This window comes from Pipistrellus kuhlii, unplaced genomic scaffold, assembly GCF_014108245.1.
Source record: "Pipistrellus kuhlii isolate mPipKuh1 unplaced genomic scaffold, mPipKuh1.p scaffold_m20_p_3, whole genome shotgun sequence".
Classification (NCBI taxonomy): domain Eukaryota; kingdom Metazoa; phylum Chordata; class Mammalia; order Chiroptera; family Vespertilionidae; genus Pipistrellus; species Pipistrellus kuhlii.
Window position 1 is genome coordinate 21159380 of NW_023425529.1, and position 27999 is coordinate 21187378.

At 40.1% G+C, this 27999-nt stretch overlaps 1 protein-coding gene across 3 annotated transcripts; it reads right to left on the bottom strand.

The window, feature by feature from the left end:
- Window positions 1–6910: 6910 nt before the first annotated feature.
- Window positions 6911–27999, bottom strand: ERP27 (endoplasmic reticulum protein 27). 3 transcript variants are annotated; one of them, XM_036456604.2, is made up of 7 exons: window positions 27012–27999; window positions 26523–26623; window positions 24791–24928; window positions 13723–13839; window positions 9430–9555; window positions 8010–8207; window positions 6911–7646 (listed from the first exon to the last, which is right to left on the bottom strand). In XM_036456604.2, exons 1-7 carry the CDS (start codon window positions 27184–27186, stop codon window positions 7599–7601), a joined length of 903 nt encoding a protein of 300 aa, XP_036312497.1. In that variant the 5' UTR covers window positions 27187–27999; the 3' UTR covers window positions 6911–7598. The 3 variants fall into 3 exon arrangements, with proteins under 3 accessions (XP_036312497.1, XP_045443751.1, XP_036312496.1); XM_045587795.1 differs by lacking the exon at window positions 13723–13839; XM_036456603.2 differs by lacking the exon at window positions 6911–7646 and having other exon boundaries at window positions 7659–8207.

Here is a 27999-nt window from a genome sequence, read left to right on the forward strand (position 1 = left end):
GAAACTCACTGGCTACCATTCTTTTCCAAACAGCAGCTGGCCCCAGCTGAGCAATGATTCTCTGCCCTTTAGTCCTCACCTTACAAATCAACATCACATTATTGGCCATAACCATTCTTGCATTTCACAATCGTGTAAATACCTTACCACAAACCACATGCCTGCAGGAACACCTAACATTTCCACTTGTTGACTGACCTAGGGCTAGGCCCTTCCCGTCTCCGCCCCGGCATATCATTAGTGGCGTGGAGGGAAAAAGAGCACGTGGAGTGCCCAGATGAGTCAGTCCCAGAGAGGCTGCAGGTGTGAGCTAAATCACAAGCAAGCATTTCCCATTTTCCTTCTGTGGCATGTTTGCCAATGTGTGGTGAAGTGCCCTTTGGAACTAGGAAGATTCTCATGGTCACGGAGGAAAAAATAGAGGTTGCAGGTCAAGGCCAGGACTTTCAATGTAGTGTTCAGTATGTATTCAGTTCCCTTCAGCTACTTCTTTCCCTGACCGTGTCCCTTGGTGCTCAGCCTTTATACTATAACTGAACCCACTTTAACCTCTGCCCCAAGTAGTAACCTGGAGCAGTATCCTAGGAAGAGGTGAAGATGGGGGAAGAAGCAGAAACAGAGGCCATGAGTTGGCAGAAAAGTACGAAAGATGGACCACAGGGTGGGTAATTATTAGCAGAAAGTGAATATGCCAGAAAGAGTGAGGAGCAGCAGGAAGTGGTAACAGGAAGGTAAGGCACTATTCACTCTGGATATAAAAGGAAATTATATTTAATAAGAAATATGATAGAGTCCATGAAATTTAGTCAGTATAAATAAGCATTATGGTCAGAATTTAAAGTTAAATCTAACATCTGTTTTTATTCACTCAGAAATTACTGTTCAAGTCTTTGATTTCTCTTTATTGAATATACATCATTATTATCATTAAAATACTTGACTACCTACTAAGAACATTAGAAATTCAGGCCATGTTGGAAAAGGTCACTGAGAGGACATGAACTACGAGCTGGACCTGGACAATTAGAGTCTCCTTATTCCCTCCCTGTCTTTGGAATGTACGTGCTGCCCACAATTTCCCATTGTGGAAGTTTTTTGAAGATACACCTTTGAGAGAGTAAGAGTCTAAGGATGAATACATGATTAAACTATAGTTATAGCTTCTATATAAAATTTTAAGATTGTGGTGAGTGGGTGCAAAGATCTACTCATCTTGTGACTGCCCAAGACAAGACTTGTATGTAAATTCCCTTGCTTAATAAAACTGCGACCTACCAATCTGAAGTGGTCTTCCTCTCTTTTTTTCATCTCTTCTTGCCTTCTGCGAAAGGTGCCAATTTCAGATCTCTCTCAGGCAACTCCCAAGTTTGCATATCATTTCTCAATATCTTAGTTAACTTCCTATTTGTCCTCTATGGGGGAACCAGATGACTGAGGATGGGAAGGGCTGAAATTTACATTATGCTCTGTGGGATCTGGTCTGTCTTCTGATACATCTTTATCTCATGGTAGAAGTACTCAATAAATACTTGATAAAGAAATGAATGAGTGAATGACTGTGAGAATGAGCACTTACTACTGTCCCTGGAAACCTTATTGTGAATTAGCTTCAATTCAATAAAGGGGCTACATCTTATTATATGATAAAATGAACGTATTCTTTCCCCACTCTTTTGTATAACATTGGTGCGGTGATTATGGTCACATGAAAGAAGACACATTTGAGTTGCTATAAAAAAGTATCACAGGCTGGGTGGCTTATACGCAGCAGAAATTTATTTCTCACTGTTTCATAGGCTGCAAGTTTGAGATGAGGTTGCCAGTATGGTCAGGAGGAAGAGCCACTTTTGGGTTACAGACTCGTAATTATATCCTCACATGGTAGTCGGGGGAAAAAATCTCCCCGGTTCTCTTTTTATAAAGGCACTAATCTTATTCTCGAGGACGCCACTTTCATGATATGATCATCTTCCAAAGGCCCTTCGTCCCAATACCGTCGTATTGGGCATTGGGATTTAACATACAAACTTTGGGGACATACAAACACATTCAGACCAGAACACCGCCGCTGCTGGGCATGTCGACAGATGACGGCACTTAGCTGAATCCCACTCACCAACCTCCAACCCAGCGATTGCCCTTTGCTGAGTGATCACTCACATTTCCTGTTTGCAGCCTGCATCAGACGTTCCATGGGAGGGGATAAAGTCTTAGCCGCCATTCTCCAACTTGGGACAACTCTGCAAGGACATTTCAGCACCAAATATCCTCGTGGGATAACCTGAGCCTTTGTTGTGACTACATCAGAGCCAAACTTTTCCTTCAGCTTTATCCTACTTTCTTCATTTCCCCACAGGTCCCCAGAGCATCCCCTATTAAACTTCCGAAAGGAAATTGAGTCTCAGAGTCTTCTTCTGGAGAAGCATAACCTCTCACATAACATGTTAGTTAATTTTAAAACTCTTAGTTCACCAGAGCTAGAATGATGTCAAATCTCATCTGGTTTTTTCTTCCTTAAGCCGAAACTAATACCACATTACCATATTTAGACCAGCGGACTAAATGCAGAAATTGAATCCTGCTATTAAGATGTAGGTGAACCTTTTTTTTTTTTTTTTTGACAATAGAACAATAAAGTCTATACAAGTAGCTTAACCTATACAAGTAGCTTAATCTCTTAACACTTAATTCTCCATTACTTCCTCTCCTAGCATGACTCGATATTACATTGTTAAACCCACAGAAATAATGATCTCTGCTTGCAGAATGACAAGAAAAGAATAATACACTGGTTTCCCACAGAAATGGTTTGAATGGGGGTGAACCTTTATGATTTTTAAAATTCATGTTTCTTTGATTTCTAGAGTACATTTTCTTCAAAGGTTTGAAACTCAAAAGGAGTTTTTAACTTTCTCCTTTTCTAACTCTCTAGGTTTCTCCTTGTAAAAGTACTGTAACTAGGAGGATAAGCCAGATACACCCTACTTCCTGTTTTATTTTTCTCTGTTTGGAAAACCACATACTTTCAGAAAGGTGAAACAAATAGGGCTAGTTTCAAACTCAATTGTGAAATAAAGTTTGTTCATGATGAACCTCTAGCCTTTTGTGGTAGACTCTTTCCCTTTGTGGTTTCTCTTCCCCAACTCTGCCAGCTTTCTCTTCCTCAGCCCACTGCCAGCTTCCTGCCCACCCCTCTCCTCAGCACCCTTCTCCTTCATCCAGCTTTCCCTGTTCTGCTGTTCTCTGTTCATGACCCAGTCTGATGGCTCCCATGCTGCCTACTGTTACTATAACAGAAATGTCCCTGTTCTATAATATAATGTCCCTGCTCATCACCCAAGGCCTACTTTGCTCTCTTGGGAGACAATTTTGTCTGGCACTCTTATAGTTGATTAGTAAGTATCTAAATGAATTAATGAGTGTAATGAATATATAAACTGCTCTCTCAATATACCAGTTAACATCCCTCTTACCTCCACCACCTCCGGTGTATATATTTAAGGTGACCAGACGTCCTGCTTTTGGCAGGACAGTCCCGATTTTTAACAATTTGTCCCGCGTCCCACGGTATTTTTTTAAAAAAGTCCAAAAGATTTAAAAGATTCTTTCAAAAAATTGGGACTTTTTAAAAATGCCACGGGACGCGGGACAAATTATTAAAAATCGGGACTGTCCCGCAAAAAGTGGGACGTCTGGTCACTTTAATATATATACACTACTAATAGGGGCCTGATAAAAATAGCATACCTTCTTTTGCAGCATGACCAAACTAGGTGAGTTGGGGGAGGAGTCCCATGACAGGTGGTTGCTAGAGTATTCTATTAACTATGCACTTCTGATGCTTCACATTTGGGACCTTGCTGATGCTGGAGAGATTGTTCCTCCCAGAGCTAGCCAATTCCTAGAGAGAGCAAACAACTCACCTGTTAGAGCAAGCAAGTCAAACTCGCAGCGGCAGGCATGCGGCCCGCTGGCTACAAGTTTAACATGCTTCTGAGTGTCTTTCAAATGCAAACCAACCAATCCATAGCCCATATTCCACCCACTTCTTTTACTCTCACAGGGCTCACACACTGGTTCATCATCTATCTGCCCTAATTACCAGGGCCAGGTTCCAGCCAGCTCAGGGCAGCTCTCAGGACTCAAAGCCTGATGAAAGGACTCAAACCAGCCAATCTTGCTCACCCCACCCTGCCTATTTCCTTCTACAGAAACTATGATAAAGGCCCATATTTTCTCTCTGTTCCCTTTGTCTCCTGACCAACCATGGTGCTATGGGGACATCACATGTCCCCTCTCCCCATCCCCCCACCCCTTGGGAACTGCAATAAACAGTCTTTTTTTTTTTTTCTTTTAAAAATATATTTTATTGATTTTTTTTTCCCAGAGAGTAAGAGAGAGGGATAGTTGGAAACATCGATGAGAGAAAAAACATCGATCAGCTGCCTTCTGCACATCTCCTATTGGGGATGTGCCCACAACCAACGTACATGCCTTTGACAGGAATCAAACCTGGGACCTTTCGGTCTGCAGGCTGACTATCTACTGAGTCAAACCGGTTAGGCAATAGACTGTCTTTTCAATGGCATTTTTCCTTCTGACCTGTTGACCTCACTATACCTGAATAATAAGAAAACCTACATTTTAAAAGCTTACCTCAACTACTTCACTAATCTCAAGTGGGAGGTCTGATTCTTTTAAGAGCCTGATGAAAGCCTCTCCTTTCCATAAATTCTGAAATTAGAGAAATGGCTTTTCCTCAGAGAAGGCAGCATAGTATTAAATAAAACATAAAAATAATTACAGACTTTATTTAATATACATTATCACCCTGGGGTCACAAAAAAGCCTATGAATTATTGTATTCTTCTCAATGACTGAAGTTCAAAGATACAAAATGATTTTCTCAAGATCACAGAGCCACATACACAGATGAGGTGAAACTCAAACTCTCCCAACAGTCCTCTGACTCAGGCTCTGCTCCCACTCCTTCCTCTATCATAATCTTCCAAAACTTCCAGTATCTTTTACAATGTTTTCTTGCATAATATCACTGTTTCCTTCAGACTTGAGAGAAAAAGTATGGCAGTCTTTCCAACTTGGACCAATAAATGATTCCACAATAAAAAATATAGCTGAGCTATATCTAAATCTTTCAATAATAATAATACAGTCTTGGGGAGATGAATGTAGAGTTTTAAGAGGATAACACCAAAAAACAGAGATGATCTATAAATTACAGGAGTTTATGATACTAAGTCTGACCTTTAGTGAATTAATTAGAGCCTTCACAAATTTTCTTTCTGAAGAAAATTTCAGAAAGTTCCATTCTTTGGTTACAAGTCCCCAGAGACACAAAGAACAGGATTGGCTGAAAAAAAAAAAAGACAGGAAAAAACACCTTGCAGTTTTGGAAAAACAAAAAATGAAAAGAAATACTTAAATTCACTACCATAAAAATAAAAATAAGCATACAGAAGATAATATAAAATAAAAGTGCTATTGAATTCTATCAAGCAGCAAAATGCACATGAAGATGTTAAAACCTGCCCAGCAGGTGTGGCTCAGTGGTTGAGCATTGACCTATGGACCAGGAGGTCACAGTTCTATTCCCGGTCAGAGCACATGCCTGGGTTTGGAGCCCAGTCCTACGTATGGAGCTTGCAGGAGGCAGCCTATCAATGATTGTTTCTCATCATCGATGTTTCTCCCTCTCTCTCGCTTTCCCTTCCTCTCTGACATCAATAAAAACATATATATTTTTTAAAAAAGATGTTAAAACCTACGTATGTGGTCAGTGTTAAGAAGTTAATGGGAGCAAGACGTCAAGTATAACAATTGAAAAATTAATCCCAATATTGAATAAAATATAGTTTGTGAAAATTTATTTGTTAACAGTTTGGCATTTCACCGTTTTAAACAAGAAAGAGGAAAGGGAGGGAGAGAAATAATCAAGTGAGTCAAATGATTTGGAACTTTAACAAAATATTGCTGAAAGAGATGGATTGTGAATGAGGAGAAAAGAGAACTGGATAAGGGGGCTGAAGAGCAACCAGCAAGAGGTCGAAGTTGCTGTTTGGAGATGGCGATTGGCAGCTGTTAAGGATTTCCACAGAGCGTGGCTAAGAAGAAACTCGCTCGTGTGCCTGGGGGACCTCAGCTGGATATCAGGAAGAATTGCTGACTGTAAATGTCAAGAGCTCTGGTTTTCAGGATCAAAGGGAGGCTTCTGGGATGTGCCTGTCCTTGGAGTATTTTTTCAGCCTCAAGCAAGAGACTGTTTGGGTGGTTTTCTGTAGGCCTGTGGATAGACTGGATGGCCTGCTCAGACTCCGCAGGTCTCATGTTGCTGAGAGGCGTGTCGAACACAGCTGCCTTCACAGTGTCCTTGCCAGCTGCTGACTCCCAGCTCAGAGTCTGAAGGAACAACCAAGTCTTTCACTCTCCGTTCCTCCCTTGGACTAGTCCTTAGGAGTGTTCTGTGGTTTTCAGCCCTTGAGCACTTAGGTGCTCTCCTTCTGAGCCAAGGGCCTCCTGGGAACAATGGAGCATCTGTGTGTTGACAGTAACAGCCTGTGAGCCAGAGACACTTGGCCAAGCTCTCCCTCCCACATGGCTGGATTGCACACCTCACCTGCAATAATCCATGCTTAGTCAGCACTAGCCTGCCCCAGAGCCAAGTGCCCCCCTTCTTCCCGCACCCCTTCCCCAACCTGTTACCTGATTTGAGCCTGAGCAATTTGGCCACATTTATACTAATCCTCATGCAGGATGGTCTCTACTTACCTCCTATCCCACCCACGGAGTGGCTTATAGCCTGACACTAAACAGTAGGCACCGAAGGGTGAGGTACCTACTGCTTAGTTGGCCAGCTGGGTATTTATAAAAGGTTTGCAAAGAGATGCCAGTCTTTTCCAATAACATTATTGCCTTTTATTTATTATGCAGTTGTTGATTTACATGGGGAAGTGGGAACACAAAACAAGCAAAGAGTTTTACATGGTCTATTTCTGCTGAGTTCAGAACCTGGGGAACATCATTTGACTTCTGGCAAAAAGACAGTTCCTCAAAGGTGTGTAAAACCCTTTTGTTCTTGGGCCCAGTGTTAGAGAAGGGGACAGGAACTTATGAGGAAAGTAGAGTTTCAACCCTTAAGTAACCCTTATAGAGAAGAAACTATGCTGTGCGTAGGTCATGTGCAATGTCCAAATTCAATATTAAATGACAAATCAGGACAATTTCCTTTGAGCCATGTCTCTTCATGCCGGTACCATAGTATGCATTTCTCTTACGGCCTCCACCCAGTGGTGTTATAGTGGTACTACAGCGTCTGGGCCTACATGATATGAATGCATAAGAGAAAATTGTATGGGTAGTGAGAGAGAATATAGGCAAATTAAAAGAAAGGACATGGAGAATAAATGAGGTTTTGAGGAACAAAATGGAGCTGTGTGTGTGTGTGTGTGTGTGTGTGTGTGTGTGTGTGTGTGTGTGTGGTGGTAGTGATTTTGTTGTTTAGTGTCCCTGAGGTTTGAGTTGCCCCTCTTCATTCAGCATGAAGCAGATGCTTGGTGGTATGCAGAAGTATTGGGGAGAAATCAGAGTTCCACCTTTTGAGTCTTTTCTTCTGTGTCATGACTTTCACTCTGAAAAATGCCAAGACACGATATTTAGATTTGGAGTCCACCCCCAGAACTTCTAAATCTACCTGCAATTTTTCTCTTACGAACTCTCTGAATGGAATTTGTTTACTATTGATATTGTACACAGAATGGTGAAATCCAGAATTCGGCTCTTTTGAATAGGCAAGACCTTTTCCAAAAATGCTTTTGTAGTTCTATCTCCATGACTAGCTCCTAAAAAGTATCCGAGCTCTGTCTACTGTGTCCTCATGTACTTCTGCTCTTAATCAAATTCAGTGGAACCCAAAGAGTTTTTATTCAATAGGAATAATAGGGACATAGAAAGGAAGAAAAGTCAACTTGCCTTCCAGGTAGTCTGTCACTTACCAGCCTTTTCCCTTTTAAGAATCCATCACAAAAGTTTTGCACGAGCTCTACTGAAACTTCTGCCACGTTCAATGTATCCCACTCCTCATCTAGAGTCCGGTAAATTGCCAAAGCTGGCAGTTCAGACTTATTTAGTTTGAAAAAGGATATCACCTTCCCATTTTCCTTCACACCACTGTCCACCAGAATAAAAAGTATCTGCAGTTGGAGAAGTTTTTAAAGAGAAAGATCTATTTGAGGTCCTGAGGAGAAATACCTTGTAATTGTGGCAGTTTACTCTGATTGAATTTATGGTTTGTGCATTACAATTTACATCTCAATTGAATCAGTATGGCTTTGTTCTGGCTTTGCATTGCTTAAGTATTTTACCCCTTTGATTCAATTTTAAGAACACAGCCTTTGAAGATACTTCAGTGGTTAACTTTAGTGATTAACTAAGTAGAGCCTAAAGGTTAAAAGCGGAGAATAAATTTTAAATTTTGCTTCTGGTACTTTTTAGCTGTGTGACTCAGAGCACATTACTTGGCCTCTCTGAGACTCAGTGCTTTCATGGGCAAAATGGGAGTTTGTTGGAGGAGATTAAATGAGAGGATGCATTTAGCATTTCCACTACATGTTGATGAAAACACCTTGGCGGCTGCTGGTGGCTGGCAGTGGCTGCAACAGCAGGGTGATGAGGCTGGTGCCTTTCCCTGATCAGCCTGGTTGCCTCCTGCAGAGGACCATGCCTAAGCCATCAGTAAGACATCCCCTGAGGGCTCCCTGTGAGAGGGCAGGCTGAACTGAGGGACCTCTTCCCCAGTGCACAAATTTTATGCACTGGCCCCCAGTATTAAATAACTTTGAAAACTTAAAGTCTTACAGAAACAACCACCAGCAGGTCAGCTTATTTAATCATCAGACAGCTCTTATCATTGAACAGATCATGTAGTTCAATATAGTAACTTTGAAGGGGTTGAAGTTTTACTTTTAAGTGATATTAAATAGAATTGCACAGAGTAGGGAAGGAAAACAATATTTATTATCCATTAGGCATCAAGTACTGGACATTCATTAGGCACCAAGTATATGATAGGTATTTGATATGAGAAATAAACCCTGAGGTCTAAAAATGTAAGGGGTTATGGCAAGGAGAAAAATATCATAATAAATACATGATTTTTATTTTTACTTCTCAATGTAGAAAAAAAAGCAATAGACTAGCACTAATGGAAGATATAATTATATAGGTTTTGAATAGTACAAAATATAACATCTTTAATTTTAAATCAGAGTAACGTGATTTATTATGTCCCAGTTATTATTTTATCTCTTAACCATACTAGTTTTCCTTATTTATCTCACTTCCCTAACCACATCTGTCTTTTTCTACTGTCCTGGTGTTGAGTTTTCAAAAGGGTATCTCCCAATGCAGACTTACCTTCCCCTGGAAGAGCTTAGCAGCCTTGTGGTATCTGTGCATGCTTTCTTCATACTCTGGGGAGGCCTTGTCCATAATCAGGAGAAGATGAATCTGAACCATGCTATTAAATAGACCAATCACAGTCTGGCAAATTGAAATACGTTATAGTAGAATTAAAGAGAGAGGAAGAAAGAAAAAAACCATTACTGGCCACCCAGGGACTAGGCAAACTACAACATAAATGAGAATTGTAAATCCATAACACAAATGGTAACTAGCCTTTAAGATGCCTGTCAGTAAGATTTACCCTCTGGTTCTCATGCAACTGTGCTGATCCCTTTCCCCTACACTGTGTAAGGCTGAGTGGAGTAACTAATGGCATATTGCAGAAATGATCAAGTGTGACTTCCAATGTTGTCATAAAAGACATCATAGTTTCTCCCTTCCTCTCTCTTCTATTACTCACTCTGGGGAAAACAAGCCCAAAATTAGAGAGATTCACAGGGCAAGGGACTGAGGCCTCTTATTAACAGCCAGCACTGATTTGCCAGTCTTGTGATTGAACCATCTTGGAAGCAGATCCTCCAGCCCCAGTCATACCTTCAGATGACATTGCCTCCCTGATCAGTGACTATAACTGCACAAGACACCCAGATCAAAAGCACTTAGTCTAGCAACTCCCAAACTGCTGACCCACAGGAACTGTGTAATAAATTTTTATTGGATTAGGCTGCCAAGTTTTGGGATAATCTATTATGTATCAACTAGAGGCCCAGTGCAAAAAATTCATGCATGAGGGGTGTCCCTCAGCCAAACCTGCACCCTTTCTAATCTGGGACCCCTTGAGGGCAGTCCACAACCCAGAACTGTTGGCTCACAACTGCTTCCCTGCCTCTATCTGATTGCCTCTAACCGCTTTTGCCTGCCAGACTGATCCCCCTGACCACTCCCCTGCCAGCCTGATAGATGCCTAACTGCTCATTGGCTGGCCCAATTGCCCCTAACTGCTCTTCCCTGTCAGCCTGGTCACCCCTAACTGCCCTCCCCTGCCAGTTTGTTCACTCCTAACTGTCCTCTCCTGCAGGCCTGGTTACCTCCAACTGCCTCCCCTACAGGCCTGGTACCCCCCAAATGCCCTCCCCTGCAGGCCAAGGTTCCCCCCACAACTGTCCTCCCCTGCAGACCTGGTCTCCCCCAACTTCCCTCCTCTGCAGGTAGCCATCTTGTGGTGGCCATTTTGTGTCCACATGGGAGCATCCATCTTTGACCACATGAGAGTGGCCATCTTGTGTCTTGGAGTGACAGTCAATTTGCATATTACTCTTTTATCAGATAGGATAGACAACAAATATACCATGTACTATACTAGTCACTTTGACTACATAGTAGTAGTGCCTTCTTTGGAGTGCCGATTATTTGGCACTGTTTTCAGATTTCTACATATAACAACTTATTTAATCCTCTAAGTCCCAGTTTCATAAATGAGAAAATTGAAGCAAAAACTCTCCCAAAGTCACCTAAAGTAGACTCGGATTAATACCAAGCTGCCTGACCCCAGAGTCTGTGCTCTTAACCATCAGGATGAACTGCCTTATACACAGTTAGTTACAAAACCCCAATCTGAACCAGTTCAACTCTCAGTGTGATTGAATCAGTCTACTTTGGGTCAGCAATACAATGAGCTTTTCAGGAGATCAAAGGTGTTGGCTCCTTTTGGCTGACTCACCAGGAAGCTGTCAGTGATGAAGGGGGTGAGATAGCCCTGAGCCAGAGTGAGGAGAGGAGTGGGTGAAACCAGGCCACTGCCTCCCTTCATTTCACTTTCCTAAAATAGTGCTACAGGTATCTTTATTTTTAAATGAATCCCATTCCTTTCCACCACTTCCTTTAAAATACGGAAAGCATTGCTGTAAGACCAGCATGTACACAGGAAGGGAGAGTATGAGGGTTAATGAACCATTGGTCAGAATCCCAGGATGGTGGGAGGGGGAGCAATTAGGTAGGATCTTTCTGTAAGCTGTACATTGCTCCATAGAGATTCTCTAGCTCTCTTGAACAACATGTTGACAAAGGAGGCCCAATTAGTTCTTTGCCCCAAATTTCTCCTTATAGTTTAAAACCAGTTCTTAGATTTTAAATTGGAGAACCTTGGTGTTAAAGAATTGTCTTTTGTTTGATTAGATTCTGCTATTAAAATTTAGAGCATGCATCTACCCTGCTAGAGCATACGTAGAGGATGATTCTTGGGAAGGGTCAAGAAATCAAAACTAAGGAGTTAAAAGGTACCGCAGTCTTAGCAGAAGGATTAGACAGACCAGAAGTGATTAGTTTAATTCTAACAGACACATCCCAGTTTTCACCTTGAAGCCAAGGATTGAGTATGTGCATTAAAAGTGCATGGCTGGCCAGACACGTGCCTGTGAGTTTCTGTCCAGTTGCTACTGATGCAAACCTCTGCACTGGGAACAGCTAAGAAATAGCTATGTAGTATGGGCAGGTCTCTAAGTGAGAAAAGTACTACTTTTGGGAAATGAAGACATTATAATAAAAGTTAAACTTGCTTCTCTAAAGAAATTCTTATTTAATATCTTCTTGATGTGGATTGCCTTTACTACTAATGTAAAAATTATTTTTTTTTAAAAAAAAGTATTATTCTCTAAGATAAGAGATGGACTGGGCATAAGAACTCAGAAAGGCTAGTCTTTGCCCCTGCTTTAGTGAGCCTGAAGAACTCCAGGACCCTAAACTCAGGGTCCATAAAATCAGATTTTCTGGTTCCACTTGCAATCTTGGAATCACTGTAGACACAATGGTGAGAGTGACGATGGTCTAGGAGAAAAATGCCCTTTTAATTATTGTTGCCAACACTCCTTGGGTGCATGTGTTTGAAATCTTAGCAAAAGTGGAAATGGAATCACCACTCCATGGAGACAAACATGGTGTGAGAGGGGGGCAGGAATTTAATCAACAGGAAAAGAGGTGTTTTCCATTGAAGGCTCTGTAGGGCAATGGAAAAACCACAGGAGATCATGAGAAAAGAAGGGGCAAGTGCAGTGGGCTGTTTCTGGAGCTCAAATTGCTAGCCATATGGCTTTGAGGAAATTACTTCACTTTTCTGAACTCCCATTTCCCATCCTGTAAAATGGAAATAGACAATGTGAACTAATGCATCATGAATTATAATTTCTGCCTTTAATTATGCCTTTTCTATTTATTATGTAATCTTGAATAGGTCAGTTGGATTTTGAATGTTCTGCTCTATAAAATGGGCATAATAATTCCCTGTCTTCTACCTCAAAATCAATGTAGGGATCAAATGAGAATGTGGTGGGAAAGGGCATTGTTACTTCTAAAAATCATGACATGCACATAAAAAACTGTTATTAGAGAATGAACAGCAATTCTGAGCTGATGTTGATCACTAGCAATTAGTATTCCATCACTCCATGATCTCTGTCAGGGAAAATAAAAGTCAGGTCATATAAAGTAAGTCTATAAACTGTAGAGTGTTAGAAGGCCAGCCAGAAGATAAACAGGACAGGTTGACCAACACATCTACCCAGGCTATATACAGCATATGACACTAAGAGAAAATAAGCTCAGAAAGAAAGTTGAGCCACCATGAGGTTCTGGGTCCATGCAGGTGGTACCAGACCTGGAACTGTTAATTATTGGCCCACAAGGATGAAGGTGCAAAAAATGGGAAGAAGTGCATAACAATTTTTATAGAAATTTTACATAACTGTGGCATCCAAATACGTGACCAATAGAGTTTATTTTAAAAGGGTTTTTTTTTTGTCTATTAATTGATTTTATTACTTTTTACAAGGTATTGGTTCCTGATGTGGTAGAGGAAAAAATAGACCTTCAGCACAGATTGTTTGGGGAGTGTGGTCTAGAGTGTTGCTGGGATCAGAGTTGCCTTCATGGAACACTCTCAGGTGGCAAAATTCAGAGATTTTTGAATCAGTCATCTTAACTTTGCATTGTGACTCTCTTCCTTCCTAATCATGTGATAGGTCATTTAACTTCTCTGCTTCTTTCTTGAAAAGCTCTCAATCTGAAAGGTGTAGTTAGGATGACAACATGAACAACTAGGTGTTCAATGAATTGCAGCTATTACTGGTCAAAGGACAGAACTCCTGAAAGAAAATATCTCGCTATGAAGACAAGTCCACGCCCCTTTTTACACCCCCCACCCCCCCACCCCAGCTATGAAGACAAGTCCACGCCCCTTTTTACACTCCCCCCCCCCCCCCCCCCCCCCCCCCCCCCCCACACACACACAGGGACCTTAGGACTATTGTTTACCACAGGGTTGTACTCTGTCACAAAATGGAGACTGTTGATCTCAATGAAACGGCTTAATCTGGTGTCATCAATGCTTTCAACGTCTTCACTCCCTAAAATCAGATGTTCATTATCCACCTGCATAACACAGAAACAATAATTGTCACTGTTCTGTCTTTATTCGTTCATTGACAAATGTTTCTGGAATATCTACCACGTGACAGACACTGACACAGTTCCAAAACCAGAAAGATAAATAGGAAATGTTCCTTGCCCTTGAAGAACACCCTGTCCTGTGGGATACACAGTGAACAGACATGTCCCACAGAAGGTAGCAAGTGTCATCACAGGGGAATCACAGGCCCATATGTCATCTGAGGAAGAGTAGAAATGCTTTCAGGACGAGGCAGCTCCCTTAGAAGGCATCCATAAATGTTACATATAGATTATCTTATCATTCAGTTCAAAATGCTTTCAAATTTCTGTTCTTATTTCTTCTCTAAACTATTGGTTATTTAGAAGTGTATTTTGTAATTTGAAAGTAAGATTTTCTGGTTACTTATTTGTTATTAATTTCTAGCTTAAGATTTACATTTATTATATTATATATGTCCTTAAAATTGTGTATATTCTACAATTTTGGGGTGTACTATTCTGTATATGCACCTGTGGTCACATGGTGAATTATATAGTTATGTCTATTCTTATTGATTTTTTAAAACCAGTTTATTCTATCAGAGAGGAATGTTAAAATCATCTATGATTGTAGATTTAACTATTTTCCTTACAATTCTGCCAGTTATTTTGTCTGTATATTCTCAGGTGATGCATTAGATTAATGCAAATTTAGAATTCTTAAATTTTCTGGATAAGTTGAAACTTTATCATTATGAAGGTCATTCTTTATCTCTAACGATGCTTGTCTCAATGACTACTTTGCCTAATATTAATATACTTATTCCACCTTTATTTTGGAAATGTTTGCATGATATATTTCTATCTTCTTTATATTTTACTAATATTACTGTGTCATTATGTTTAAAAATAATGTATCCCTTCTAAAAAGCACAGTTATATTTTAAAATCCAGCCTGTATTTAATTGAATTATTTTTGTAATGTAATTACTATATTTAATTAAATATTCATTTTCCATTGGCTCTCCCAGTTCTAAATTTATTTGATTCATTTCTGGCTTATTTTGAATTGGATGAGTGCTTTGTATTATTCCTCTTTCCCTTTATAGATTTGGAAATTACACAGACTTTTAATTATTCTTTTAGGGATTACTAGCTTGCATTCTACAATATGCATTCTTTAATTACCCGAACCTAATATTAATTGAAAATTTTACCCTCTTATTGGACAATTAGAACATTTTAGCACAGTTTATCTCTTTAACTCCACTCCAGTTGTGTTTTAATTTTAAATCTCATAAGACATTATCATCATTGTTATATAGTCAACATACATTTACATTCATGCATATATTTACATTTTGCTTCTTTTCAATTCTTCCTACATTTTTGAACTTTGCTTCTATTTAGAATTTTCCCTCTCTGCCTAGAACACATTTTTATATTTTCTTTAACATGAAATAGTTCTGTTGGGTGACATAGTCTCTCAGTTTTGGTTGTTTCAAATATCTTTAATTCACCTTTATTTTATTTTTTAAAATTGATTAAGGTGTTACATATGCTTCCTTATTCCCCCATTACCATACCTATGTGTCCCTCCCCCCCGCCCCCCCCCCCACACACACTCATGCCCTCACCACCCTGTTGTCTGTGTCCATTGGTTAGATTTATATGAATGCATACAAGTCCTTTGGTTTATCTCTCTCCCTTACACCTACCCTTCTTATTTTTGAAAGCTTTTTTAGTTGGGGGTAGAATTCTAAGTTGAAAATTTTCCTTCAGTTTTTTGCAAGTTATGGTTCTTTAAATTCTGCACCCCACTCTTTCTTTGAAGAAGTCATTTGTGAACCTTAATATTACTTCTTTGAGATTACTTTGAAGATAATTTATTTTCTCTGATTTAAGATCTTTCTTTTTTTCTTTGAGTATCATCCATTATTTATGGTATGGCTAAGAGAAGATTAGCCATATCATTTATACTATATGCCTGCAAGTGTATGTCTATTTTTGTATTAATATTTGATAATCCTAATCTAATTTCAGGAATTTAGATGACGTGAATCTGTGCTGCACCCCTTGGTTCATCATTGTCTTTAGAGTATTGTTCTTTAGCATTTAAGTGGGGCAAAGGATATTTTTCTAGATCTATCTCCTCCTTCCTCTTCTAAGTCTGGACTTTTAGGGCTCTTTGAGGGCCTCGAAAATGCTACCTTTCCACCATACTCAGATATATCAAAAGATGGAGCTTTATATGACCAATCATTGTTCCCAGATTTTCTCCTTCATCTCCCCCAATCTATTCATGCATATAAAAACACAAGGCAATGCTTCTATCACCCATAGCAACTATGTTTACAAATAAAAATAATCAGTCCTAGGTCCTAAACAATTCTGTTCCCTAAAACAGTTTGGGCCACTTTTGAGATCCTTGGGCTATTATCAACCCTTGGAATCTCTTTAACTTCTTTCCCTCACATCTATTATCTTAGATTCTACCCAATCAGCTTTTGCCAAGGACCAGAATCATCCTTTACCTCAGAATATGTTCTCCCAGTCTATCCAGCAAAGCCAAAGGTAAGTATCATTTTAGTTTATGAATGAAGGACTTCAAGCAAAGGTTAATTAAAGTCACTGAGCAATAAGTGTCCAAGTTTGTTCTTTATTGTCATCCATATGTTGACTCCATTGTTTGTTTTTTAACTTCTTTTGTTCAAGTTGTTTTCCCACTGAGTTAGTGAAAGGCAATATGGACCTCCAAAAAGCTCAATGCACTCTTTATGGTCAATTTTATTAATTCTTGGAATATTTGGTCATTCTTTTATAATCTTTTTGTTTACAAATTATTTGTTGAAAGCCTTGTATATGTTAGACATTGAGGCGAAGACATGCTGACATTCACTCAAATAGCAATTTAATCACTTAATTTATGTAGGGTATAAGAGATCTTTCCTTCTTACCTTTGCAGCATTTTTTTTTCCAGTTTCTTCATATTTTATTTAATATTTATTCTATTTATTTAAACTAAAAAGGTCCAAAACCAGTTTAGATGGTGCTTTTTACTCACTTTATTTTACTGCTTTAATCACTTTATTTTACTAATTTTGGGAGGGGACTGTTTTTACAACTTCAGTTTATCAAATGAATGCTGAGGTGCAGAAAATGTATTTCAAAACAGAATTTTGACAAACAAACATCAAAACCAAAGATATTTGAATTGCTTTTAAATCTATAAAGTTCTGAGTAGAAAGCTTGGGGTGGAAATATACAAGCAAGAGAAAAAGTCTTCTTAGGTGGAGTCCTTGCCCACCTTACTACCACTCTCCTCCCCAAGTCAGTAAGAAATGAAATGAGTGCATAGATTTTTGCTGCTTAAGGCTGGGTTTGCCAGCTGCCATGTCTTTCCTACTTAAGTGTTTGCCAATTACAAATATCAAAATCATCATCATTATTATAATCAGGTCCTTTTTACTACTTAATATGTCTAAATACTTCCTGACTATTTTTCTAGGAACTTGGAAATCTGGTGCCTGCACTTGAGCTAACACAGGCTGTGCTCTGGGCCAGCAACCCCTCCCTCCGGCTCTCTCTTCCAGTCAATCCCTCACATTTCCCAGAACAGGGAAAACAGGAAGCGCCAGTTACATTAGGTATTTCTGGACTTCAGGAGCACAGTATATTGGAGGTGGAAGATATTAAATGATAACATTCTCTAAGAAGCAAAGAGCTTTAATACAAACCACCCTCCTGAAGTCTATCCAGTCGGTAGCACTTCTTTTAAGGAAACATGCTTGATTATTTCATTATTTCTTAAACTAATAAACTCTGGAGCATTCATGTGTAGGGGTCTTGGAAACAACATCCAAACAGGAAATCTCCCTTCTGTAAAGGAAATTATTTGCATAACGTTCTGGAAAGAAAAATCTGACCCTGGAACTAAGAGTTGAGAGAAAAAAAGAAAAAAAAAAAAACACCTTTTATGTATTTTTCTAGTTTTTGGAAAGAATTTTACTGGAGATATCAAATTATTTTTTTCTCTCCAAGTAAAGAGACACCAGATGAAAAACAGAAACAGTAAACCAGAAGAATTGCCACCTTAAAATATAATTTTGAGTTTTCCCCAAGAGTATTTGAAATGAATTATTTTATGTTTTAGATACTACTTATACTAGTATTATACCAATAGATTTAATCATTCCTTTTCTGTTAATTAGTATTTCAGCAATATTCCCTTCAATTGCTGTGCATTTATCTAGTTAACCCAGTTTTTCATAAAATGTATTAAAGTCATCTTAGTTTATACCACAGTTATAGTATTAAATATCTTGCATTCCACTGAGAAATCAGTTGTTAAACTAATGCCCTCATGTCTCCATTTCTTTTTATAAGCTGCATAGCTTACATTATGTTGAATAAATATATTCTTGGGAAAAACATTTAATTATCTGGCATATATTACTTCTTGCATTAATTATCACTTTATTTTTATGTAGTGCTCCTTCTGATTATTTGGCAAGGTGCATTTCTTATCATAAGTATCCAACAAATAACTGTAAAGGGAATAACAGAATGCCTCTACTGTGTTTCCATTACTATCCTAATGGAGCAAAGTTCGGCTAATATGTGTTTTTTTAAAATAGAAGTGATGGAGAAAATTGATAGCAGGTTGAATGTTCAAATGTTGAAATTCCATCTTAGTACCAAGACTCTGTCTTTGTGTGGACAACAATAAGTTCTGTGGGAATGAAGGGGAAATTAGACATTTGGGGGGCTAGCTATTTGAATCTGTGCCAGTAACCTGCCTTCTGACATATACTCTTGCTTGCCAATAAACTCCATTCTTATCAAACTCCATTCTTATCTGTGATGCCTGTCCTGCCTTGCAGAACCCTTGTCCTGGAATACTCCCATTTTACAGAGACCATAAACCATGAACCATATACAATCCCCAATCCTCTGGATATAATCTCACTTCCCCCATCCCAACTCATGGGGGAAGCCTGATCCACATTTTTGGGACAAAGGAATCCTTTATAATAAAGAGGTAATATGCAAATTGACCATCGTGCCCTTTCACAAGATGGCCATCACCATGTGTTCTCAAGATGGCTGCCCCCATGTGGCTACAGATGGCCGCCAAGAGATGGCTGGCAGGGGAGGGCAGTTGTGGGTGATTGGGCCAGAAGGGGAGGGCAGTTGGGGGCAATTGGGCAGGCAAGGGAGCAGTTAGGTGCTGATCAGGCTGGCAGGGGAGTGCTTTCGCAGGGATCCTCAAACTTTTTAAAGTGGGGGCCAGATCACGGTCCCTCAGAGAGCTGGAGGGCCGGACTATATGAACTACTAATTCCTACTGTAACACCTCGGCTGCGCTCACTGCCCAAAAAACCTGGCGGGCCGAATCAGACTCCTCTGCAGGCCGCATGTGGCCCGCGGGCCGTAGTTTGAAGACGCCTGGGGGGGTGATTAGGCTGGCAGGCAGAAGCAATTAGGGGCAATCAGGCAGGCAGGCAGGTGAGCAGTTGGGAGCCAGCAGTCCTGAATTGTGAGAGGGGTGTTCCACAGGGATCAGGCCTAAACCAGCAATCGGACATCCCCTGAGGGATCCCAGATTGGAAAGTGTGCAGGCTGGGCTGAGGGCCACAGCCCAGTGTGCACTGGGCCTCTAGTTAAGAGTATAAATGGAAAGCTTCATTATACATTCTTCAGAATTTGGAGACTAACTCCCCTGAGTCATGGCACTAATGCAATCTGCAATAAGGGCAACTTTTCTGAATATTCTCTGAGTGCCCTGCTGATTAATTCTCTTGTTCTGCTTGGTAGCGTATCTGTGTGGAGGCCCTGCAGTCACACTCACACAGGCAAGCTGCCATACATCACTCACAGGCTATCACACAGGACTTGTTATTGTCCCGTTTTACATATTTTTTTCCTGATGATATTTATCTAATCAGCTCGCATTATTTCTGGAAAGTGATGCATTCCATGAATACAGATAGCATTTGCTGGTCTCTCATTTTTATGTACCAATATTTCAAGCATCTAGTAATGTTAACCATTATAGTCTTAATCATGCTTTCATTTATCACTGTTTTAATTTACCTCTACATATGTTCTTGCAGTTGAAAATAATGTATGTCTAAATTCTAAAATTTTATTGACAAAGTATGTAATGTCCAGATTAAATCTTGGGAAATAACCCTGGGGTTTGATAAGTAGTGCCAGTGGGACAGAAAAATTGTTTAGGAGAAAGTGGTTTGAAAAAAGCAGGGTTTTGAATGAGGGGAATCTAGGAGTAAAAACAAGGAGTAAGGTGTTTGTCCTAGCCAGTTTTGCTCAGTGGATAGAGCATCAGCCTGAGGACTGGAGGGTCCCAGGTTCAATTCCCATCTAGGGCACATGTCCAGGTTGTGGGTTCGATCTGCAGTGGGGGCTATACGAAGGCAGTTAATGATTCTCTCTCATCATTGATATTTCAATCTTTCTCTCCTTCACTCTTCCTCTTTGAAATCAATAGAAATAAACAAAACAAAAAAAGTTTTCTTCAGGAATAAGTGCTTTAGAAAGTCGCTGTAGTATCGTACAGAAGGTGTGCTTTGAAGACAGCAGCAGAGAGTATGAATCAGATGTCTGTCATGTTATAGTGAGACTTTGGACAACTGAATCAGCCTCATGGAACTTTATTAATTTCCTTATTGATAATGCAAAGAGAACAGTAATTATTTCATTTAATTTTGTGAGAATTGACTAGTAGAACAATGAAAAATATCTAGCAGAGTGCCTATCATAAATTAGGCACTGAAACAAACAAACAGTAAAAATTTAAACCTAATATAAAAGTACGTACCAGAAAATTTGCAGCATTTCACATTGTAAAGTAGATTAGTTTTGGTTGATATTCTCTCTCTCTCTCTCTCTCTCTCTCTCTCTCTCTCTCTCTCTCTCTCTCTCTTTCCTCTCTCTCTCTCTCTCTCTCTCGGTATCTCAAACTCCTGAATAATAATTCTACTAAAACATGGACACAACTTTGAAAGTGTAAACTAAGAAAAAATGTTTATCTAAAAGCTGGCATGGTGCAAGTTGAACCTCTCCCAGACTGGCAAATGGAGCAGGGTAAGGACCAGTGTGTTTGTTTTTGGTATGGCACAAAGTAATCCTGTTCCCAGAGGTCTCAAGAGTTCATTCTGAGCAGGTCTGTCACTAGTGATAAACAAAAAACATGCTAAATAAGAGGGAACAGCTCTGGGAAGTCATCATCAAGACTTTGTAAGGAATGAATTGTAAGCAGAGTTAATTCACCCAGTCGAGGCCATAAAGCCTGTATAGACTTTGGAAGTAATAGCACTTGTTTTTCTCCCTCTCATGTGACTTTAAAATCAGGCCTTCATAAGATCTAAAAATAGCAGACCAGCAAAGAAGTACTTTATGAAGCTGTCTTTGATTAGAATTTTCCTAGTGAAGGGTTACTATGAACGGTTCAATAAGAACATGAAAGGCATTAACCTAACCTTCCATCTCTTTCTTACCAAAGCTTTTCACAGAAGAGCTTGGTTCAATCTTTTTTCACAATGGTGAAAATGCAAACCTACAACTGCTGTCCAGGTGGGGATAGGGCTGCTGAAGGTACTCATGCACCCACAGACATACTTATGGAGGCGAGTTCGTTCCTCAAACACTTCGTGTCTTCTTGAGGCTGGAAGACTAGAAGTCATGGTTTCTGCCCTTAAGAAACAGGGGAAAAGATGAGACAGACACAGAAATATATGATTTGCACTACAAAGTGGTAAATGAAAATAGAGATATGCTAACATGGGGGATAGTTAGGCCAATTTGGAGATTCCAGGGAGGCTTTCTGAAGGATAAGATGCCTGTCTGATTCACTGGAATGTGAGAAGGAGTTAGCTGGGTAAGCCCAAGTGAAAGGGGGCTCTTGGGGGCAGTGGCCTTCTAGGCAGAGGAATAGCCAGGTGAAATGATAAACTTGGGTAATTATACTATGTACTAGTGGCCCAGTGCACAAAATTTGTGCACATTACAAGGGAATTAATTAGAGGAAATACTTTAATATTGCTATTTGCCCTTTCTCTATAAGAAAAGTGTCAGAGATGAAAGAAAATTAGTAAAATGTATATGAAAATCTTCCTCCTGTCAGATTCTGGGGTGCACCGCAAGACCCAGAGTCAAGTCCCTGCTCACCTGCACACACCTCAAAATCACCTGAGACCCAGGTCTGGCTGGCCCTGCTCCCATCAAGCCCTGCAGGGTGGGGGATGCAGCCTCAGGTCCCCCATTAAGTCTTGCTGGGCAGGTGGCACGGCCTCAGGTCCCCTGGCACAACCTCAGGTTCCCCAGCCTGGTGTGAGGGCACAAGGGCCATTTGCATATTAGCTCTTTATTATATAGGATAGTTGGGTGTTGAGGGGGTATAACCCAAGATAGGAATGTGCTAGAAAAGGGAATACAAAAGCAACTAGTGGCCATGTCATAGAAGACAACATGTTTAAATATCTTGATTTTTACCTTGTAAGAAATAGGAAATATTGAAAAGTTTTAAAGGAAGGAGTGCCATGGTCAAATTTCTCTTTTAAATTTACCATGGTGATACCAATGTAGAAATTACTTATGAAGTAGTAAAGGGAGATTGATTAAGAAGCTATTGGATTGTCTCTGCCAAAGATGCTAAACATCTCTAAACAGAAGAAAGAAGTGGAAATAGGGAAAACAAATATAGGTTCAGTAAGAGAGGAGGCCCAATTTAAAAAAAATTAGAGATCAAATGAACATAGCCATTCAATAAAAAAAAGTTTTAGAGGGAAGAATATGACTCATCAGGTGCACATGATAAATTCAGTTTTGAACACGTTGAGACTATAGTGCTTATGAGGGACTTCAACCAGCAAGCATTTGAATTACAACAGAGGTCCAGGCTAGAGATGAAACATTCCAAATCCTCAGCAAACACTTAATAGTCTAACATGAGAAAGAATTATATTACCTAAGGATTGCACATTCATTCATACACATATTTATTTACTCAATGAACACTTAATGAGCACTTGATACACAGCAGACACTCTTTTGGCTCTGTGGTTGAAGCAGTGCCCCACAATGCTTGGATTATATAACTTAGCTTGGGAAAAGCATTGTGTCAGGCAGTAGCATAGAAGAGAAGGCCTCACAGAGACTAAGATAAGAAGAGGAGGACCAGGAGAAGTAGGCTCCTAGAAGTTAAGGAAAGAGAGATTAAAGAAAAAAAAAAAAGTGGTCAACATGTCATACATGGAAGAGATGTTGAGGACAATAAGACCTAAAAAATGTTCATGGGATTTAGAAATATATACAGAAATGTGCTGACGAAAGCAGATTTAATGGATGCAGGATATAAGCTAGATAGCAGTGTATTTAAGAGCTTAAAGAAAGTTGGAGATAGTGTGAATATTTTTTAAATATATTTTTTATTGATTTTTTACAGAGAGGAAGAGAGAGGGAGTTAGAGAGTTAGAAACATCAATGAGAAAGAAACATCAATCAGCTGCCTCTTGCACACCCTCTACTGGGGATGTGTCCGGAACCAAGGTACATGCCCTTGACCAGAATCGAATCTGGGACCCTTAAGTCTGCAGGTTGACAGTCTATCCACTGAGCCAAACCGGTTTCAGCGATAGTGTGAATATTAACTGCATGTAAGGAGAGGTTTGGATGAGAAGCGAAAGAGATAGATAGGATGGAGGTGAGAAGGGGAAGGAAATTTTGAAACTTTCTTTTGCCCAGTTTCTCATTTCCAGTGGACTCTGTCATCTCTACTTTGATACTCTGCCAATAATATAAACTCAACAACTAGCCACAACATCAGAAATCCCTCTTTCTGAATAGGCCCTCACCATTCCTAGGTACCTTGACTTTAAGCTTGGCCTCCTTTGCCTTCCATGATTTTAATATCTCATCCTTGCAAAACCTGCCTTTTCTTCACTTTCTAATGTGATTGCTCTACTATAGCCCTTTGTACATGATCTGTTTTGCCAGCCTAACTAAATTTTTCTCCACTCTTATTTTTTTTTTGCCTGGAAATCCATCCTACCCATATGCTAAAACAACATTGCTTAAATACATTTATGTTCATGTTACTCCCCTAATCTAAAGGTCTGAGTGCCTTTTCTGTGCCAACCAAATTAAGTGAAAACACGTCAAGCTAGTATTCAAATTTCTCCACAATATGATTCCAATCAAGCTTCTCTGTTTTATATTCATTTTCCCAAAACATGTACCTTGAGATTCAATCGAATTAGCCTGATTATTGTTTTCTAAGTTACATTTTTGTTACCACTCTTTCACCTTGTCTAAATTTTTCCTATTTGTTAAATCCCTGTTCACTTTTCTTTTTTTATAATTTTTTTTATCAGAATATCTATACTGCTTTTAACCTTTGAACCCTTATAATACTTTATTTATATGATGCTCTTTGTATTGTAGATACTTGTGTATTATGTTTACAATCTACTATATTTTAAATTCTATGAGAGAAGAGAATGCAGTTAATTTGCTTTCATTGTTAATATCTTGCAGTTTGATACATTTTTACAAATGTGAGTTAACTCCCCAAAATATAAAAGTATACATTTTAGAGCTCAACATGATCTTAGAGGTGATATAGTTGAACCATTTTATTTTATAGAGATGAAAGAATTGAGGCTAAGAAAGGTTAAGTGATCTGCCTGAGTCACGTGACTGGTCAGCATCAAATCTCAACTCCTGACTCTCAGTCCAGACCTCTTTCTATTTCACGACAGCATCTGTCTGGAAAGCTTGAGTTGAGCCATCATCCTTGTCACCATTGTCCCTGATGCTGGCATTGTCATTAGTGTTAAAGACATAGACTTCTTTCTAGTCTCACAAGTTAGTGAGTTTACAATCTAAGGTAAGTAAAAACCTGGAAAAGGCTTGAGCCACCCACCCAACTTACCAGACGAAAGAGAGAAATGGTGTTCTCAGTGATGTTGTAGTGAGCCAGAACCTCAGAATCAGTGCTGATTCCAAATGACACGTCTTGGAATTTTTTCACCACACCACGGAATACAGGTACTGTTGGAATTTCTAAATCCTAAAAGCAAGGAGAAATGACAGAGGTCATTTTAGAGGAGAGAGATATGGAAACAGAACATGGAATTGAAATTAGCTTATCATACCAGAAACCAGAGACTTGACTTTGAGTCTGATAACTATAAAATTGTGGCTATGCCTGGGACTCCTGCCTGGTCTGACCATAGAACTTGCAGTTTATTAGTAACTGAGAGGGGCCTCAAAATCACAGGGCCCTGCAAAAGCATTGTCACTGATATACCAGTGAAGGCAAATGTTTTAGGAACAATGGGTGGAAGCAAAAAAGAAATACAAAAATAAGAAAATGTTGTGAAAAGGGCCCAAAATAAACAATAAATATGGAAGCTTAGAAATTTTGTTAAGAAAGATCTGTGAGGGGTGTGAAAGAATAGTCCTCTTTGTACTGTGTGCAAGCCCGAGGTATTGCTCATGAAATATACTGTTTACGCGTTGTTTTAACTCCGGACCTCAGGCCTGCAGGAGGGGGCAGGGAAGCCACCTGGGCAGTCCAGTCTTATATAGTAAGCTGATACCGTTTTCCCTGCTGTCACAGCAACATTGCCCACAACAGCTCCAGGTAATAAACAGTGAACATATTCTTCCCTGACATCTCTCTGGTCTGAAGAAAATGGGCAAAGAGAAAAGAAGATGGCTAGCCTTGCATCCCATCTCAAGCAGAGGCGGTGTGGAATCCATTGAGGCTATGAACCATTGTTAATCCAGACTTTCCCTTAAAATGCAATTGCTCACAGGTCAAATGACGGCATCTGGTGGCTGTTTAAATTATTGCACACTCCTCCAGTCCCACTTTCTCACCCCTCCCTGCCTTTCCGAGGGTGGCTGCTTTTGCCTGCAGCTCAGAGCTCTCATCACTGAAAAAATCTGCTCCCTTCTTAGCATCGCCCTCCCCCGCATCACCATCCCCAGCCACCCCATACATCTCCTCACAGCTATTTCCAGCTGTGTACGCAGAATCCACAGGGTGATGATGAGTTGGAATTAATGAGTGGAAACTGACAACGAGGTCTGCAATGAGAAAGAAGGGGGCTTGATCAGTTGTGAGAATCACCAGATGTTATCTCCAGAGAAAGATAAAAATACTGGAACGATGCTTTCTCATTTATGGCTGCTCTCCTTAGCCAGGCAGCCAATCTCGAAGACCGAGGCTATCACCTTCAATGTATAAAATGTCAACCTTCTTCAACAGTGCATATTCAAACAGCGATATAGAAGAAGGAGAGACTAGCTATTTGGTAAGGAGTCAGACGGAAGTCACTATTGAGTCGTACATTGCCTGGATGATAGAAGTTGGGTTGACTCTGCCCCTGACTCAGCAATCAGATACCAACTTAGGTTTCAAAGCACCCATAGATGAGGAGACCCAGAGTCTTTTCAGCAGTCTCAGAACTTTTGAGAAAGACACAATTTCAGAGACTGGAAATGCCTAAAAATGGGGAGTTCCTGAATGAAAAAGCTGAAAGCTAACTCTGAGCCCCTTGGCTTCTAAGGTAGTGCCTCCTGGTCAGCTCATAGTGGTCATGGTTCCCAGCATTCCTGCTGCTCTGGGGGCATAACAAGCAGGGTATCTGACAAACCTGGAAGAAGCCTATGACAGCCACCTCAGCAGCAGCAATGAATTCCATGGCAGCTGGGACACCCGTGAGCCGCACAGGCTCCTGGGGGGCACTGGAATCATCTAGACATAGGGGAGAGAGAGAGAGAGAGAGAAGCAGAAGGTGGGTGATGACACCCTATGAGAAGTAGCAGCTCTAAGTAATAGGGGCATCTAGACTGTTTCTCTCCACACCAAGGCAAGGAACTCAAGGGGTACAATGATTATTCCAAAGCTTCATTTATTTTTGTTTTTTTTTGCCAACATATGGAGGGCGACCCCACCTTGTGGCCACTCTCTGAAGGATAATGCCAGACTTCTCTCTTATCCACCAGGTAATCCAGCCATTTCCTGGGGGAATATTCCAGGTTTGGAGGAAAAGTACTCAGAGCGTGACCCTGTTCCCTTTCCTTTCCCTAACAACACTTCCGCCCTATGGACACCCAAGTGCCTTTTGCTTTTCTTTGTTTACCTGAGGATTCTTGAATTTCTGCAGCAACATCTGGGGACAGCATGCACGTGAAGAGAAATAATAGGAACAGGCATCTGGATGGTGTCGCTTCCATTCCTCTTCTTCTGCTCCTGATCCAACCCCTGGACTTTGTGTTTTGGGACATGGACTCGGGGCAGCCTACTCTGCAGGTCATGGGCTGTGGTGTGCTTAGAGCTTTGGGAACTTTGCAGCTGGCTCTAGGGGAACCTTCAACTTCTGAGATAAAGGACCTAGTTTAGTGACAGGGCCTCAGCACAAAACCAACCAGAAGAAAGTCAAGTCAATTCATTTAAATAAGTAAATAATGTTCTATGCTATAATAAGTGTTGACCTAAGCACTAGGGATACAAAGATAACTATGATCTGATCTAGCCTCTCCCAGCTTAGATTGTTAATGTGAGAAATGCACAGATAAACAGATCACTTAAATATAAAATGAAAAGTTAAAAAAAAAAAGAACTCATAGAGCACTGTGAGAGGGCAGACGAAGGATATTTAGGACAGTGGTGGGGTTCGCGAAGGCTTTTTTCCCTGCAGGGGATGCCCAACCAGAGTCTTGAGTAATTTTCCAGACAAAAAAATGGAACCTGAGTTTCACGTAATGAGACAAAGCCCAACGATGCACAGGTAAAGTGAGAGAGAATTATTAGTGATTGAGTATTCCAAAGGGAAGGAAATGATCATTACAGGTCAAAAGGTATGTTGGGACCAGATCACAAAGGGGCTTATGAATTAAGCCTAGGAGCTTCCATTTTATTTTGTAGGTGATGGGAATCCATGGAAAGATCTTAAACAGGAAAGATACAGTGTCTGATTTGGGCTAAGATGACTGTGGAATTCCAAGAGACTCCCACAGGCAGTGGGATATAAGTCTCAAGATCAGAAAACAACTGTCATATGATAATACCATAAAATAAAACAAACTGAGATTTTCTCCTATTCACATTTTTAAGGTTCATTGCCCTTT